Source organism: Scyliorhinus torazame, chromosome 3 (genome assembly GCF_047496885.1).
Source record: "Scyliorhinus torazame isolate Kashiwa2021f chromosome 3, sScyTor2.1, whole genome shotgun sequence".
Lineage (NCBI taxonomy): Eukaryota > Metazoa > Chordata > Chondrichthyes > Carcharhiniformes > Scyliorhinidae > Scyliorhinus > Scyliorhinus torazame.
The window spans coordinates 167,065,397-167,081,718 of record NC_092709.1 but is presented as its reverse complement, the minus strand read 5'-3'; the positions used below and the strand labels follow the sequence as shown (position 1 = coordinate 167,081,718).

General features: G+C 43.7%; 1 protein-coding gene across 3 annotated transcripts in view; it reads left to right on the top strand.

The window, feature by feature from the left end:
- The window catches only part of anapc4 (anaphase promoting complex subunit 4), a 115,623-nt gene extending 99,571 nt beyond the window's left edge, over positions 1-16,052 (top strand). For all 3 annotated transcript variants that reach the window (XM_072496516.1, XM_072496517.1, XM_072496518.1), the window contains 3 exons: positions 5,652-5,822; positions 9,351-9,474; positions 14,966-16,052. In XM_072496516.1, the coding sequence (XP_072352617.1) occupies positions 5,652-5,822; positions 9,351-9,474; positions 14,966-15,196 (526 nt within the window). In that variant the 3' untranslated portion in view covers positions 15,197-16,052. The remainder of the gene's footprint in view (positions 1-5,651; positions 5,823-9,350; positions 9,475-14,965) is intronic.
- The last annotated feature ends 270 nt before the right edge of the window (positions 16,053-16,322 follow it).

The following is a 16,322-nucleotide window of genomic DNA, read 5'->3' as shown; positions in this document are numbered from 1 at the left end:
CCCGTAGTCACCCTTAATCTTACACAGCTCCCCCCCCAACCACCCCAGGTCTCCAGCTCCTCCCGTCCACTGCCTCTTGTAAAACTCCTCCTCCCAACCTCGGTTCCTTCCCCCCCAACTTTCCACCCCGGCTAGACCACTCGGACCCTGTTCTGCCAGGCTCCGATGGCCGCAGCCCCTCCCCCCCACCTCACTCCCGTTCACTGGCCGGCTTAAACCGGCCAGCGTGGAGGCCCCCGCCCGGGTCCCTTTCCCACTTGCCCAGCCCTAGGAAAGCCCAAAGATCCCCTTTTAGCACACAAACCCCGCATATCCACCTACACCCCAAAGAGCCCTCCTTTCGAGTGAAAGTCCCGTCCCTTCCCTTGTCCAAATATATACCACATTGGCTCCTTTAGTCTCTACACCCCCGCGCAGTGATACAAAAAAGAAGAAAATACAGTCATGAGGTTACATCGGCACATGGCCATTCCTCAATTTGTCAGTTCTGCCACAGTCCTTCTGCTTTCGCAAACTCCTCCGCTGCTTCCGCCGTTCCAAAATAAAAGTCCCTGAGCTTGTAAGTCACCCTCAGCTTCGCTGGATATACAATGCCGCACCGCACCTTGCTAATGTACAGTGCCCTCTTCACCCGGTTGAAGGCAGCCCGCCTCCTTGCCAGCTCCACCGTAAAGTCCTGGTATACACGTATACCAGCTCCAGCCCACTGCACCACCCGCTTCTGCTTGGCCCAGCTCAGGACCTTCTCCTTCACACTGTACCTACGGAAGCAGAATCACTGCCCTTGACGGCTCACTCGCCTTTGGTACAGGCCTCCACGACCGATGAGCCCGATCCAGTTTATATCGGGAGGGATCCTCCCCCAGTAGTTTTGCCAGCATCGCGGCAAAATACTCAGTCGGCTTCGGTCCTTCAACTCCTTCGGGCAGCCCCACAATCCTCAAATTCTGTCGCCTGGATCTGTTTTCCAGGTCTTCCATTTTTCCTCGCAGATCCTTGTTAGTGTCCATCACCTTCCGCATCTCTTTCCCCATCGAGGCAAGTTGATCACGTGCTGCAATAACATCTCCTCCACTTCCTTCAGCGCCTCCCCTTGCTCTCGCACCTCCGCCACTGCGCTCGCCACCTCTGTCCTCACCGGGGAAACCGCCTCCTCCACCAGCACACTCAAAATCTCCCTCATGTCCTTCCTCACCGTCTCCATGCATTTCGCAATCTGCGCCAACTGCTTTTCAAATTCCGCAGCCATCACCTTAGTTATTTCTTCAGCTGTAAGCAGTGCAGCCTTCCCTGGTGCTCCAGCCTCCATTTTCCTTGGTGACCCCGCGGTGACCTTTCCACTCCCCGACGGACCTTCAGCTGTTTTTTTTTCGGCCGTTTTTTTTGCTGACCCTCGACATTTTTCTTTGGGGTTTTTTTCCCTCCTGTGTCTTCACTGTGCCTCCTCTGTGCCTTCTCCCTGCTTCTGCCGCCTCCGTGGAACCTGGGACCCGGCTTAAAGCCCCGAAAATGCCGGTCCCGAACGGGAGCCCTCCATTGTGCAGCCGCCCGCTGTCACCGGAAGTGGCAGTAACGATTTCTGGCATGCTCATGGACAACGCACGTTTCGATGGCGACGGAGAGGGTAAACTGTTTGATTTTGAGGAGCTGCTCCCGCAGGGAGTCGGACTGAACCCCGAAAACGATCTGATCCCGGATCATGGAATCAGCCGTCAAGTCATAATTACATGACTGCGCTAGGATGCGGAGATGGGTCAAAAAGGACTGAAAAGGTTCATCCTTACCCTGAACCCTCTATTAGAAGATGTACCGTTCAAAGCTCTCATTCACCTTAATTTCGCAGTGGGTGACGAATTTCAGCAGAACTGTCTTGAACTTCGTTTTGTCTTCGCCATCGGCAAACGTGAGCGAGTTATAGATGTGGATGGCTTGATCCCCCGCAGTCGACAGGAACAGCGCGATCTTTCTGGCATCCGATGCTGCATCGAGGTCGGAGGCCTCGATATAAAGGAGGAATTTCTGTTTGAAGACTTTCCAGTTGGCGCCGAGGTTGCCGGAGATCCGGAGTTGCGGAGGAGGCTGGATCTTTTCCATGCCGCTGGATGGATGCTTGCTGGTCGTTGCAGATTCACTCGAGATAGGTTCATTAGAATTAATAGCTCCCTGGTACCATGGTGTGTTAAGTGAGTTGGTTCAACGTTGACTGCAACTGGGTGCAGTGAAATTAGAAACAGGCTTCCAACACAGGAGATGGTCCAACACTGTTTTATTGAACTTCCTGATTGCTGTACATAGTCTGCTGTGAATTGACACTCTATTAATCTAACTGATAACCTCCTACTGGCTTGACCAGACTAGCTCTCTACCACATGGAGATGGTGCTCACTGGCTTGTGCACTCTAACTATCTCAGTGGCTGTGTCCTGTAAGAGAGAGAGAGTCTTAATGGCCTGTGGGCTTTATAGTGGTGGTGTCCTGTCTGGTGTTTGGTTGTTCTGTGTCGTGTGTGTTCATTGGTTATCCTGTGTGTCAATCACTGCCTGTCTGCATCTCATTATATACATGAGTGGATATTATGACAGTCAACACAGGAGAACTGCGGAAGAACGGGAATGCTTTGCTAATGGACATTTCAAATCAAACCAAAATATGCAGTCACCAACAAGTCATAAGGTTTCAATATGGTGCTGAAATTTAAACTTCTCATCCACTACATGTAATACCTTGTCTGTTACCTTTTACCTGAGTACATATCATAAGTGTGTGGTTTTAGAATGTAAAGAAGCAATTCTTTGAAAAGAAAATCCACTTTATAATATAAAAGCAAACTAGCATTTAAAGATATTTTCAAATCTCAGTTTTTATTAAGCTCTAATCATCTTTTAAATTGAACTCAAACCTGAAGAAGTATAATCTGCCTGACTGAATTATCAGATGTAATTGTTCTGTTTTAAGACCATTTTGAGTTGCTATATAGGTCTGATGCGAAATCCATTACATGCTGTCACACAGGGAATGACAAACTAATGAAGACAATTATCACTAGGCCCACTTTATTTATGTTGCCATTGAATAAATTTACTTTGAATCCATCCGAAACTGGTTTTTGCCAATCATACCTCTTCCTATTAATTTTAAATCTCTCTTCAACTATTTCATTTGATCTGAATTCAACCCATGCTATTTTTCTATTTATTCCTGGATATCTTCCTTTTGTTTTTCTCTTCATCTTTGCTTTTTACATTTTTGCCTTTTATTATTGCTATATTTACTTCTCTTTAAGCTTTTCTCCAATTTTGCTTTTGGTATGTCTGATGATCCAAATCCAAATTCGTTTATCCTCTTGGTTTAGGCTATGATTTGTCCGTGTCTTGAGAAAATTTCCAAAATTCATAGAATTTACAGAATTTACAGTGCAGAAGGAGGCCATTCGGCCCATCGAGTCTGCACCAGCTCTTGGAAAGAGCACCCTACCCAAGCCCACACCACCCTATCCCCATAACCCAGTAACCCCACTCAACCAACACTAAGGGCAATTTTGGACACTAAGGGCAATTTAGCATGGCCAATCCACCTAACCTGCACATCTTTGGACTGTGGGAGGAAACCGGAGCACCCGGAGGAAACCCACGCACACACGGGGAGAACGTGCAGACTCCGCACAGACAGTGACCCAGCCGGGAATCGAACCTGGGACCGTGGAGCTGTGAAGCAATTGCGCTAATCGCTATGCTACCGTGCTGCCCTTTTCTTAAAATAAATTTTGAGTACCCAATTCTTTTTCGTCCCAATTAAGGGGCAATTTTGTGTGGCCAATCCACCTACCCTGCGCATCTTTAGGTTGTGGGGACGAGACCCACGCAGACACGTGGAGAATGTGAAAACTCCACACGGACAGTGACCCAGGGCCGGGACCAAATCCGGGTCCTTGGTGCCAACCACTGTCCCACCGTGTTACCCCTCCAAAATTTCTAAAGGTTAGATCAGTATGTCAACTTCTTTTAGCACTGTCAGCCTAGACTTGACAATACCACTCTTGTCTCTTAATCAGAACAGCGTGCGTTCAAGCCACATTCCAGACAGTTGAGCATATAAACTAGGCTGACATTTCAGTACAATACTGCTGCACTGTTCCTGATGCTGTATTTTGTTGTAAAGTTGTTTGTTGTGTCACGCAGAGGTCTGGAGGCTGGTATGATTGAACACTAACTGTTTATTGGTAACCCATAACTATATACAACTCCAAGGTACATCCCTTCGTGGGTGCTGCCTCCATGCTGGCTCCTTCCAGACTTGGCTACACACAGTCCACCACCATGTGACGACTTCATACCATGGGCGGTACTGTTTCCTCTGTCCCACATTAGCCGTTGCTCTGCCCAAATACACTTATACTACATCTTTCAGATGAGATGTTAAAACAAAGGCTACCCCTAAATTTCTACCTAGTCAGGTGAATGCAAAAGATTTCATGGTACAATTTGAAAAAGTCAAGGAATGTCTGCAGGTTACCTGGCCAAAATGTATCTGTCATTCAATATCATTTTTTTAAATTACCTGGGTATATGCCACATTGCTGCTTGATGGCTTTAACTGTCACAACATTGGCCATCACATTGCCTACATTGCAACAGTGTACTAAGTATTTAATTGGTTCAGGGGCTTTGGGGCATCCAGAGATCTTATGCAATTTTTTTTTTCGACACGATAGCAGACCCATTATCTGACTTAAATATCTACAGTGTTGTTATGGATCTATCATCCATATTAAATACCAATGCAAAATTCACTTAAACAATCTCTAACCATATTAAAAATGGCTATTAAATGAAATTAAAAGTTCAAGAATTTGCATGACTGAAGTCTTGTAAGATGGCACGTTATTGGGCAGCGTGTTAAGACCAATATTCTGTTGGACATGATGGAAAATGCTGGAAATATACATCGGTAGACAGGCAGTATCTATGGAGAGATAAATAAAGCTAATGTTATCAACCTTTCATCAGAACTGGGAAAAGTTAAAAATGTAGGTTTGGAGCAAGGAGACGGTGGGGCTAGGACAAAAGGAAGGTCTGTTAGGGTGGAAAGCAGGCGAGATTGAACAGGGCAAAGGGAATGGTGATGGGGAAAGAAAAAGAAACAAAAAATCTAACAATGTGTTGAGTACGTGTGCTGCTGACTGAAAGCAAAGTAAGATTTTTTAAAAAACAAAACCGGAAAATAAAAGGAAACAAAGTAGAGCCGGCATGGTCTGAAATAGTTGAACTCTACAGATACTGCCTAACCAGCTGAGTATTTTCAGCATTTTCTGTTTTTATTTCAGATTTCCAACATCCGCAGTATTCTGCTTTTCGATTAGCCTTTAGATTGAATTCAATTTGTTGCTTAGTTAGTATTTGTTTTTATTCCCTTGTACATGATTTTACCTTATGAGTTTTAAATATTTCTTCTGAATCTTTCACAATCTTTTACAATTCTACTTTATAACATTGGGTATTAGAAATCGATCAAATAAGCATATTTTCCAAAGGAAACCTGTGTTGAAAGCTATGGTGGCCAAAAGATAATGGCAAGCAGTACAAATTAGACTTATAGTGATAATTTAGATGAATAATCAGTTCAGAAAATATGGATTATTTGGCTTTCTTCCAGCCAGTTTAGCTTTTTGGACGTTGGTTTTTATGATGATGAAATGCTGACCGTCCTATTGAAGGGATATGTTGACAAAGAAGAGAAAGGACGAATCTTGGCACAGCTACCACTATCATCAATTTACATCAATGAGGAAACTGAGGAAGAATTCAGCTTGGATACTGATAAAAGGTAATACAGTGCTTGACCTATATTAATAGCAGACTTGTCATTCAAATCCTATGTTTTGTTCCAATCTACATAATTTAAACATTAATGGGAAAGTAGTAGCATGAACAACAAAGAACAAAGAAATGTACAGCACAGTAACAGGCCCTTCGGCCCTCCAAGCCGGTGCCGACCTGCTGCCCGACTAAACTACAATCTTCTACACTTCCTGGGTCCGTATCCCTCTATTTCCATCTTATTCATGTATTTGTCAAGATGCCCCTTAAATGTCACTATCGTCCCTGCTTCCACCACCACCTCTGGTAGCGAGTTCCAGGCACCCACTACCCTCTGTGTAAAAAAACTTGCCTCGTACATCTACTCTAAACCTTGCCCCTCTCACCTTAAACCTATGCCCCCTAGTAATTGACCCCTCTACCCTGGGGAAAAGCCTCTGACTATCCACTCTGTCTATGCCCCTCATAATTTTATAGACCTCTATCAGGTCGCCCCTCAACCTCCGTCGTTCCAGTGAGAACAAACCGAGTTTATTCAACCGCTCCTCATAGCTAATGCCCTCCATACCAGGCAACATTCTGGTAAATCTCTTCTGCACCCTCTCTAAAGCCTGTACATCCTTCTGGTAGTGTGGCAACCAGAATTGAACACTATACTCCAAGTGTGGCCTAACTAAGGTTCTATACAGCTGCAACATGACTTGCCAATTCTTATACTCAATGCCCCGGCCAATGAAGGCAAGCATGCCGTCTGCCTTCTTGACTAACTTCTCCACCTGTGTTGCCCCTTTCAGTGACCGGTGGACCTGTACACCTAGATCTCTCTGACTTTCAATACTCTTGAGGGTTCTACCATTCACTGTATATTCCCTACCTGCATTAGACCTTCCAAAATGCATTACCTCACATTTGTCCGGATTAAACTCCATCTGCCATCTCTCCGCCCAAGTCTCCAAACAATCTAAATCCTGCTGTATCCTCTGACAGTCCTCATCGCTATCCGCAATTCCACTAACCTTTGTGTCGTCTGCAAACTTACTAATCAGACCAGTTATATTTTCCTCCAAATCATTTATATATACTACAAACAGCAAAGGTCCCAGCACTGATCCCTGCGGAACACCACTGGTCACAGCCCACCAATTAGAAAAGCATCCTTCCATTGCTACTCTCTGCCTTCTATGACCTAGACAGTTCTGTATCCATCTTGCCAGCTCACCCCTGATCCCGTGTGACTTCACCTTTTGTACCAGTCTATCATGAGAGACCTTGTCAAAGGCCTTACTGAAGTCCATATAGACAACATCCACTGCCCTACCTGCATCAATCATCTTTGTGACCTCTTCGAAAAACTCTATCAAGTTAGTGAGACACGACCTCCCCTTCACAAAACCATGCTGCCTCTCACTAATACGTCCATTTGCTTCCAAATGGGAGTAGATCCTGTGTCGAAGAAATCTCTCCAGTAATTTCCCTACCACTGAAGTAAGGCTCACCGGCCTGTAGTTCCCTGGATTATCCTTGCTAGAGGATAGAGGATTGGTTAATTAATAGAAAGCAAAGAGTGGGGATTAATGGGTGTTTCTCTGGTTGGCTATCAGTAGCTAGTGGTGTCCCTCAGGGATCAGTGTTGGGCCCGCAATTGTTCACAATTTACATAGATGATTTGGAGTTAGGGACCAAGGGCAATGTGTCGAAGTTTGCAGACGACACTAAGATGAGTGGTAAAGCAAAAAGTGCAGTCTGCAGAGGAATTTGGATAGGTTAAGTGAATGGGCTAGGGTCTGGCAGATGGAATACAATGTTGACAAATATGAGGTTATCCATTTTGGTAGGAATAACAACAAAAGGGATTGTTATTTAAATGATAAAATATTAAAACATGCTGCTGTGCAGAGAGACCTGGGTGTGCTAGTGCATGAGTCGCAAAAAGTTAGTTTACAGGTGCAACAGGTGATTAAGAAGGCAAATGGAATTTTGTCCTTCGTTGCTAGAGGGATGGAGTTTAAGACTAGGGAGGTTATGCTGCAATTGTATAAGGTGTAAGTGAGGCCACACCTGGAGTATTGTGTTCAGTTTTGGTCTCCTTACCTGAGAAAGGGTGTACTGGCGCTGGAGGGTGTGCAGAGGAGATTCACTAGGTTAGTCCCAGAGTTGAAAGGATTGGATTACGAGGAGAGGTTGAGTAGACTGGGACTGTACTCGTTGGAATTTAGAAGGATGAGGGGGGATCTTATAGAAACATATAAATTTATGAAGGGAATAGATAGGATAGATGTGGGCAGGTTGTTTCCACTGGCGGGTGAAAGCAGAATTAGGGGGCATAGCCTCAAAATAAGGCGATGTAGATTTATGACTGAGTTTAGGAGGAACCTCTTCACCCAAATGGTTGTGAATCTATGGAATTCCTTGCCCAGTGAAGCAGTTGAGGCTCCTTCATTAAATGTTTTTAAGATAAAGATAGATAGTTTTTTGTAGAATAAAGGGATTAAGGGATGGTGTTCGGGCTGGAAAGTGGAGCTGAGTCCACAAAAGATCAGCCATGATCTCATTGAATGGCAGAGCAGGCTCGAGGGGCCAGATGGCCTACTCCTGCTCCTAGTTCTTATGTTCTTATTGGACACCATTGGATATGCATGCACAAAACACCTCAATGTTCTTTCCCATGGAAAGGGAAAGTTGCCTTTTAATTTAGGGAGAGGAGGGAGTTCTGTCTTGTACATTTTCTGTCTGCGCTGTTGTGCCTTTTAATATTATGCATAAGATTGTCCGCTGAAGTTGTGCAATCGTGTATGTAAGCAATATGCAGATATTTCTCATGCCATTTGAACAATTATATTTTACCCTCCCAGAATAACTGGGAAGTAGTGATACCGCAGAATTTCCCACAGATCACTTGATAGGTGGATTATCATTGATTGCCTTAATGTAATTCACTAATTTCAAGTATTGGATATAACAATATTTTTAAAATTTTCGTGGACCGTATGAAATGAAAGTTTTAAGAGCCACTGTCTGAGTTTCCCCAAGTTAAAAATTATTGATCATACTATATGTAAACTACACTTAAAGAATGACAAACACCATACTGAAGCAAAGGAATGTAATTTTAGTCATGAATTGGGCGTATAACTCTCATCACCCACAAATAATTGTGTATGGGTCTCAAAGACCGTTTGTGGAGTTGAGGCAGAAGATTTTGTAGAACGGTAGAGCAGGTTCAGTGAGCTGGATGCTCTATTCCTGCTCCTATTTCTTATGTTGATAAACACTGAAGACATTTAGTAATTGAAATAATTTTCCTTTCAAAAGTTAGATGGTTAAAAGGCGACTTACGGTTGTTGAGCATATATTTTGCACGCAAATGTTTATAACTGTGAACTGCAAAGTATTTTCACTACTTTCACCAGGTCTTAATCTTTTTTTCAATCTTACTTTTACTTAAAAAGATGTGCTTCTGTCCTATATGTTATTCTTTGTGATGCTTTGTCAAATTTCAGTTCAGTGTTCCAAAATTAGTTTGTTTTATTTCCAGATTAGATGAGCAGACCAATCAAATTCCTGTTCAGACTGTAATTGTTGAAAATCAATCCCGGAGTTTAGAGAATATGAAAGCTCAGTACATTGCTGTAAATGGTATTCGTAAAGTATCTTGTGTGGTAAGTGCTTTTAATAAACCAGTACATGTATTTGAACTCAAACTTTGTCACATAGCCTTAAAGGCTTGGTATGTAGAGGCTGATATGTTTTTGAAATTTGTTCATTGGATATGGGCGTCGCTGGTTGGGCCAGCATTTACTGCCCATCCGGGGCATTCTTTATATATTATATAGAAACCATTTTCCATTCACAAAACACATTCATTGACCATTACCCTGTCATTGAGCCAATTTTGGATCCAACCTACCATCTTCCCCTGTATTCCATGAGATCTCATATTTCTGGCCAATCTGCCATGTGGGAACCTTGTCAAATACCTTACTGAAATTGTGCAGACAGCATTCACTGCACTACCCTCATTAATTGTTAACTTGTTACTATCTCAAAAAAATTTATTGGGTTAATAAGACACTAGCTTCCCTTAGCAAATCCCTGTGGACTATCTCTGATCAATCTGTCTTTCTAAGTGACAGTTTATCCTGTCTCAGAATTATTTCCCATAATTTGCCCATCACTGAAGTCAGATTGACCAGCCTATAAGTTTCTTGCCTATCCCTTGCACCCTTTTAAAAATAATGGTACAACGTTCGCAGGCCTGCAATCCGGGACCTCGCCTGTATATAGTGAGGATTGGAAAATGATCCTCCAAGCATCTGCTGTTTCCTCCCTGGCTTCTTTCAATGCAGTCCATCTGACCCTGGGAATTTATCCACCTTCCAAGGATGCCAGTCCCAACAATATTTCCTCTTTCACAATGCTTATTGTGTCTACTATTTCATACTCATCTTATTTAACTTCTTTAACTCCTCTTCCCTGGAACCATCCTCATGAATCTTTACTGCACGATGTCCAATTCGTTTACATCTTTCCTCAGGTGTAGGAAACTGGATGCATTACTCCAGCTGAAGCCGAACGAATGTTTTATACAAGTTCAACATAACCTCAAGGTGAACGTTCAACCACATAATTACTATCACTAAGACGGCTTAAAACTTTAAAAATCTTAAACCAAACACAAACCCATCCTTAAACCCATTGACTGTTGGGTTTAACTGAGGCAGGCGGGGGGTGGGGGGTGGAGGAATCTACCAAATCACAGGGAGGAGGGGAGTTGATCATTTACCAACACATCCATTTCAAATTCAATCCAACTGCTAATGGAGGCAAGGATTGCTACATCCAGCAGGTACGTGTTAACTGCTTCCACTTCCACCCATGATGGGCCACTCCCCACACACTATGATATTCCACTTCCTCCTCAATCATTCTAATTTATCCTGTCCTCCTCTACACTCTCCAGGTACAAATTTCTAGCCCCATCCAACCAGCCCCCCAAAGCCTTCCTGATCTCCTTCTCCTGCCCGATCCCCCCACTCTCCAAATCTGGGGCAAAGACATTGATGAGGGTTTCAGCAGTAGATGAGCTGGGGCAGGGACAGAGTCAATTGTTTTAGACAAGTTCAACATAACCTCAAGGTGAACATTCGAACACAGAATTACTTTCACTGAGACTGCCTCTATTATAAATATAAAATTCAGTTTTAAATCTGATGGGCCAGATTTTACTGAAGCACGTTAACTAACAGCATTTGCAGCACGGTCGGTCAGTGGTTAGCATTGCTGCCTCACAGCGCCAGAGGCCCAGGTTTGATTCTAGCCTTGGGTGCTGTGGAGATTTGCACATTCTCCTTGTGACTGCGTGGGTTTCCTCCCGGTACTTCTGTTTCCTCCCATTGTCCAAAGATGTGCCGGTTAGGTGGATTGGCCATGCTAAATTGTCCCGTAGTGTCCAAAGATGTGTAGGTTAAGTGGATTGGTCATGCTAAATTACCCCTTAGTGTCCAAAGATGTGCGGGTTAGGTGGATTGGTCATGCTAAATTACCCCTTAATGTCCAAAGATGTGCAGGTTAGGTGGTTTGGTCATTATTAAGAACAAAGAAAATTACAGCACAGGAACAGGCCCTTCGGCCCTCCCACCCTGCGCCGATCCAGATCCTTTATCTAAACCTGTCGCCTATTTTACAAGGATCTACGTCCCTCTGTACCCCGCCCATTCATATATCTGTCTAGATGCATCTTAAATGATGCTATCGTGCCCGCCTCTATCACCTCCGCTGGCAAAGCGTTCCAGGCACCCACCACCCTCTACGTAAAAAAACTTTCCACGCACATCTCCCTTAAACTTTCCCCCTCTCACCTTGAAATTGTGACCCCTTGTAATTCACACCCCCACTCTTGGAAAAAGCTTGTTGCTATCCACCCTGTCCATACCTCTCATAATTTTGTAGACCTCAATCAGGTCCCCCCTCCACCTCCGACTTTCCAACGAAAACAATCCTAATCTACTCAACCTTTCTTCATAGCTAGCACCCTCCATACCAGGCAACATCCTGGTGAACTTCCTCTGCACCCTCTCTAAAGCATCCACATGGTAATATGGTGACCAGAACTGCACGCAGTATTCCAAATGTGGCCTAACCAAAGTCCCATACAACTGTAACATGACCTGCCAACTCTTGTACTCAATACCCCGTCCGATGAAGGCAAGCATGCTGTATGCCGCCTTGACCACTCTATCGACCTGCTTTGCCACCTTCAGGGTACAATGGACCTGAACTCCCAGATCTCTCTGTACATCAATTTTCCCCAGGACTCTTCCATTGACCGTATAGTCCGCTCTTGAATTGGATCTTCCAAAATGCATCACCTCGCATTTGCCTGGATTGAACTCCATCTGCCATTTCTCTGCCCAACTCTCCAACCTGTCTATTTTTGCTGTAGTCTCTGACAGTCCCCCTCGCTATCTGCAACTCCACCAATCTTAATATCATCTGCAAACTTGCTAATCAGACCACCTATACCTTTGTCCAGATCATTTATGTATATCACAAACAACAGTGGTCCGAGCACGGATCCCTGTGGAACACCACTAGTCACCTTTCTCCATTTTGAGACACTCCCTTCCACCACTACTCTCTGTCTCCTGTTGCCCAGCCAGTTCTTTATCCATCTAGCTAGTACACCCTGAACCCCATGCAACTTCACTTTTTCATTACAACCTGCCATGGGAAACTTTATCAAACGCCTTACTGAAGTCCATGTATATGACATCTACATCCCTTCCCTCATCAATTAACTTTGTCACTTCCTCAAAGAATTCTATTAGTTTTGTAAGACATGACCTTCCCTGCACAAAACCATGCTGCCTATCACTGATAAGTCTATTTTCTTCCAAATGTGAATAGATCCTATCCCTCAGTATCTTCTCCAGCAGTTTGCTTAGACTGACGTCAAGCTCACAGGTCTATAATTCCCTGGATTATCCCTGCTATCCTTCTTAAACAAAGGGACAACATTAGCAATTCTCCAGTCCTCCGGGACCTCACCAGTGTTCAAGGATGCTGCAAAGATATCTGTTAAGGCCCCAACTATTTCGTCCCTTGCTTCCCTCAGTAACCTGGGATAGATTCCATCCGGACCTGAGGACTTGTCCACCTTAATGCCTTTTAGAAAACCCAAAACTTCCCCCTTCCTTATGCCGATGTGATCTAGAGTATTTAAACATCCATCCCTAACCTCAACATCCGTCATGTCCCTCTCCTTAAGGTGCGGGGTTACTGGGATAGGGCGCGTGAGTGAGCCTAGTTGAATGCAGATTCAATGGGCCGAATGTCCTCCTTCAGTACTGTAGGGATTCTATGGAAAGTTGTTAGATTTGCCCTGTACCCTTCAGCGAAAAGTTTATTTACCCACAATATTCCCAAAAGTTCAAGTGCTTAACATCTCACTGAAGGAAATGGGGCAGCTAGGCAATGAAATCAACAAGCATCTTAACCTATCAGATGTAAGGATTGTGAAATGGACACAGGATGGGCTTGGGGAAAAGATAAAATGGGTAACTTCAATGTCAAATCGGGTCCAGAGAGAGAATTATAGAAATGGAAATAAAGATTGGCTTAAGAGAGTACAAGGTACAACGTAAACTAGACCCAAGTATCTTCAGCTAAATTACCTTCTTTCCATTATAAGGTCAGAACTGGGGATGTTCTCCAATGACTGCGCAATGTTCATAACCATTCATGACTCTTCAGATACTGAAGCAGTTCATATCCAAATGCAGTAAGGCCTTGACAGTATCCAAGCTTGGCTGACAAGTGGGAAGCAACCTTCGCACCACGCAAGTGCCGGGCAAAGATCATCCCCAACAAGAGAGTATCTAACCATTAACCTTCGACATTCAATGGCATTACCATAGCTGAATCCCTCGTGATCAACATCCTGGGGGTTACCATTGATCAGAAACAACTGGACTCGCCATATTGATACTGTGCCTATAGAACAGGTCAGAGGTTAGGAATGCTACGGCAAGTAACTCACCTTTAAGTAAGTTAATGCACATACTTATTCAGAACTCCCCTCCCCCCAGTCTGTCCACCATCTACAAGGCACAAGTCAGGAGTGTAATGGAATACTCTCCACTTGCGGGATGAGTGCAGCTCTAACAACACTCAAGAAACTCAACACCATTCAGGACAAAGCAGCCCGCTTGATAGTTACCTTTCTACAAACATTCAATCCCTTCACCACCAGTGGCGAATGGTGGCAGCCGTGTGTACCATCTACGAGATGCACTGCATAACTCACCAATGTTCCTTCGGCAGCAACTTCCAAACCCCTGGCTGCTACCATCTAGAAGGACAAGAGAAGCAGATGCCTGGGAACCCCACCACCTGGACGTTCCCCTCCAAGTCACTCACCATCCTGATTTGGAAATATATCGCCGTTCCTTCACTGTTGCTGGGGCAAAATCCTGGAACTCCCTCCCTAACAGCGCTATAGGTGTACCTACTGCTCGGAGTGCAGCAGTTCAAGAAGGTAACTCACCACCACTTTCTAAAGGGCAATAAATGCTGGCCTAGCCAATGACATCCAAAATGAATTTTAAAAAGTAAGGAATATCTTTTGAAATCCTCCTGCAAACTTTGAAGGATGGAACTCCACATTGGGTAACAGTTATATTGGGTTGCCAGAGGATGGCCTAATTAACAATTGTCATGTCATTAAAGGTGTACGTACGCTACTATCCCTAAATATTAACAGTTCATTAAATTCATATTGACTGTGTGAATACAGCTGTGACATTCAATGCATTTCAGTGGTGAGGCAGTCAGCGAAATGCCATTTTCGCAAAGCAACAGCAGCTTTGGATATCTGCTGCTTGCCTGAAGTTGCTGTACTTGTGTGCCATTAGACTCATTGTTACTTTGATAGCACATTCTGGCCTGGTAGGAACCTCAACTGACCAGTTTTTTTCTCCCCCACTTTACAATGAATACTCTCAAATTATTCCCATTCTGTATTGTTTACCTAAACATTTATTCAAAAAACAAAATAAGCATACGTATAAAACCTCATCAAATTTCCATGATTTTCTGAACTAGCTGCATGGAATAAGTATGTGCATTAACTTACTTAAAGTAATTCCACAGCTCAGTTCAAACCTGCGACATGTGCGTGTTTTTGAAATGGATGTCGAAGATGATGGAGAGGTGGATGAAGAGGAGGAAGAACCAGAGTCTCGAGATGTTAGTGGGCTAAAGGAAGATATGTTGAATGCCCAAGATGATTCTGATGTCAACGATGCTGCTGGTATTGAGAACCCGGTGTTGCTTGAGGATGATGCTTCTAGCCTGGAGTCTGTACCTGGAACCTGGAATTAGTTTGTTAAATATAAATTGCTGTCATGAAAGAAACAGCCTGGGTCTGCCCAGAACTGTTCAGTTTCCTTTTTATACATGTTGGAGGTGAATGTACACTGAGTCAGTATTGGTTCGTGCAACTTCACAGATGATGCCACATTGCACATACTGTGAAATTTGGTACTTTAAAAAAGAGAACTCTGGTGCAACAGTGGAATGAACACTTCTTTGTCTCTACTTGAATCCACTCCAAGTCATAAGTTTGCACTGATTTAAACCTTGGTCTGACAGGATGTGACCCTAGTACATAAGACCGCCCCAAATTTGCAGCTGTTAGTAAATTGATCAATTTTCAAGGATTCAAAAATGATGAGCAAAGGAGATCAAAATGTTTCCCTGGTACAGGAGGGGGCATGCTTCAGGTTTAGGGGAAAGGCACACATGGTAAGTTTTCATGTGTGTGCTAATTGTAGTGGGATCATAAGCCTATTTGTAAATTAAGTAACAATTTCATAAAAACTGACACAGAGAGGAAACTTTCCCTCCATTGTTGGAGAGAATAGAGGGAGATTTATTGTGAAGTTACCAGTGTTGTACCTGAATTAGGAGTGCAAGGTACTGGCACTAGGTACTTGCACTTCACTAATGTCTTAATGAACACAAAGCATAGGAAGGTTGCTCTGATTAATTTTTCAGTTCTACAGAAAAAAACATTTGTGTTGCTGAACTTTTGACATTGCCATATGAATGAATATTGTATTATTTTATGTATGATATTGTAAAGACTTTTAATTAACTTGGAGTGCAAATGCAGTCATCTCTGCCATTTAATTGTGTTGTCTTGTGCACATCATTAAATGTAACTACAGTGCAGAAAGTGTTTTGTAATGAAAACAGAAAATGCTGGACAATCTCAGCAGGCCTGACAGCATCTGTGGAGAGAGAACGGAGCTAACATTTTAAGTCTGGATGGAGTGGGGCTAGATAGAGGGCCAGCGATAGATGGAGACTGACAAAGTTGTCATGGACAGGACAAAGGGAATGTGAATGGTGGTGATAATGACTCAGAAGGATGCTGATAGTGGCACATTAAGAGATCAGAATTTGTTAATGGCAGAACAGGGATAGGCAGTATGTCAAAGGACAA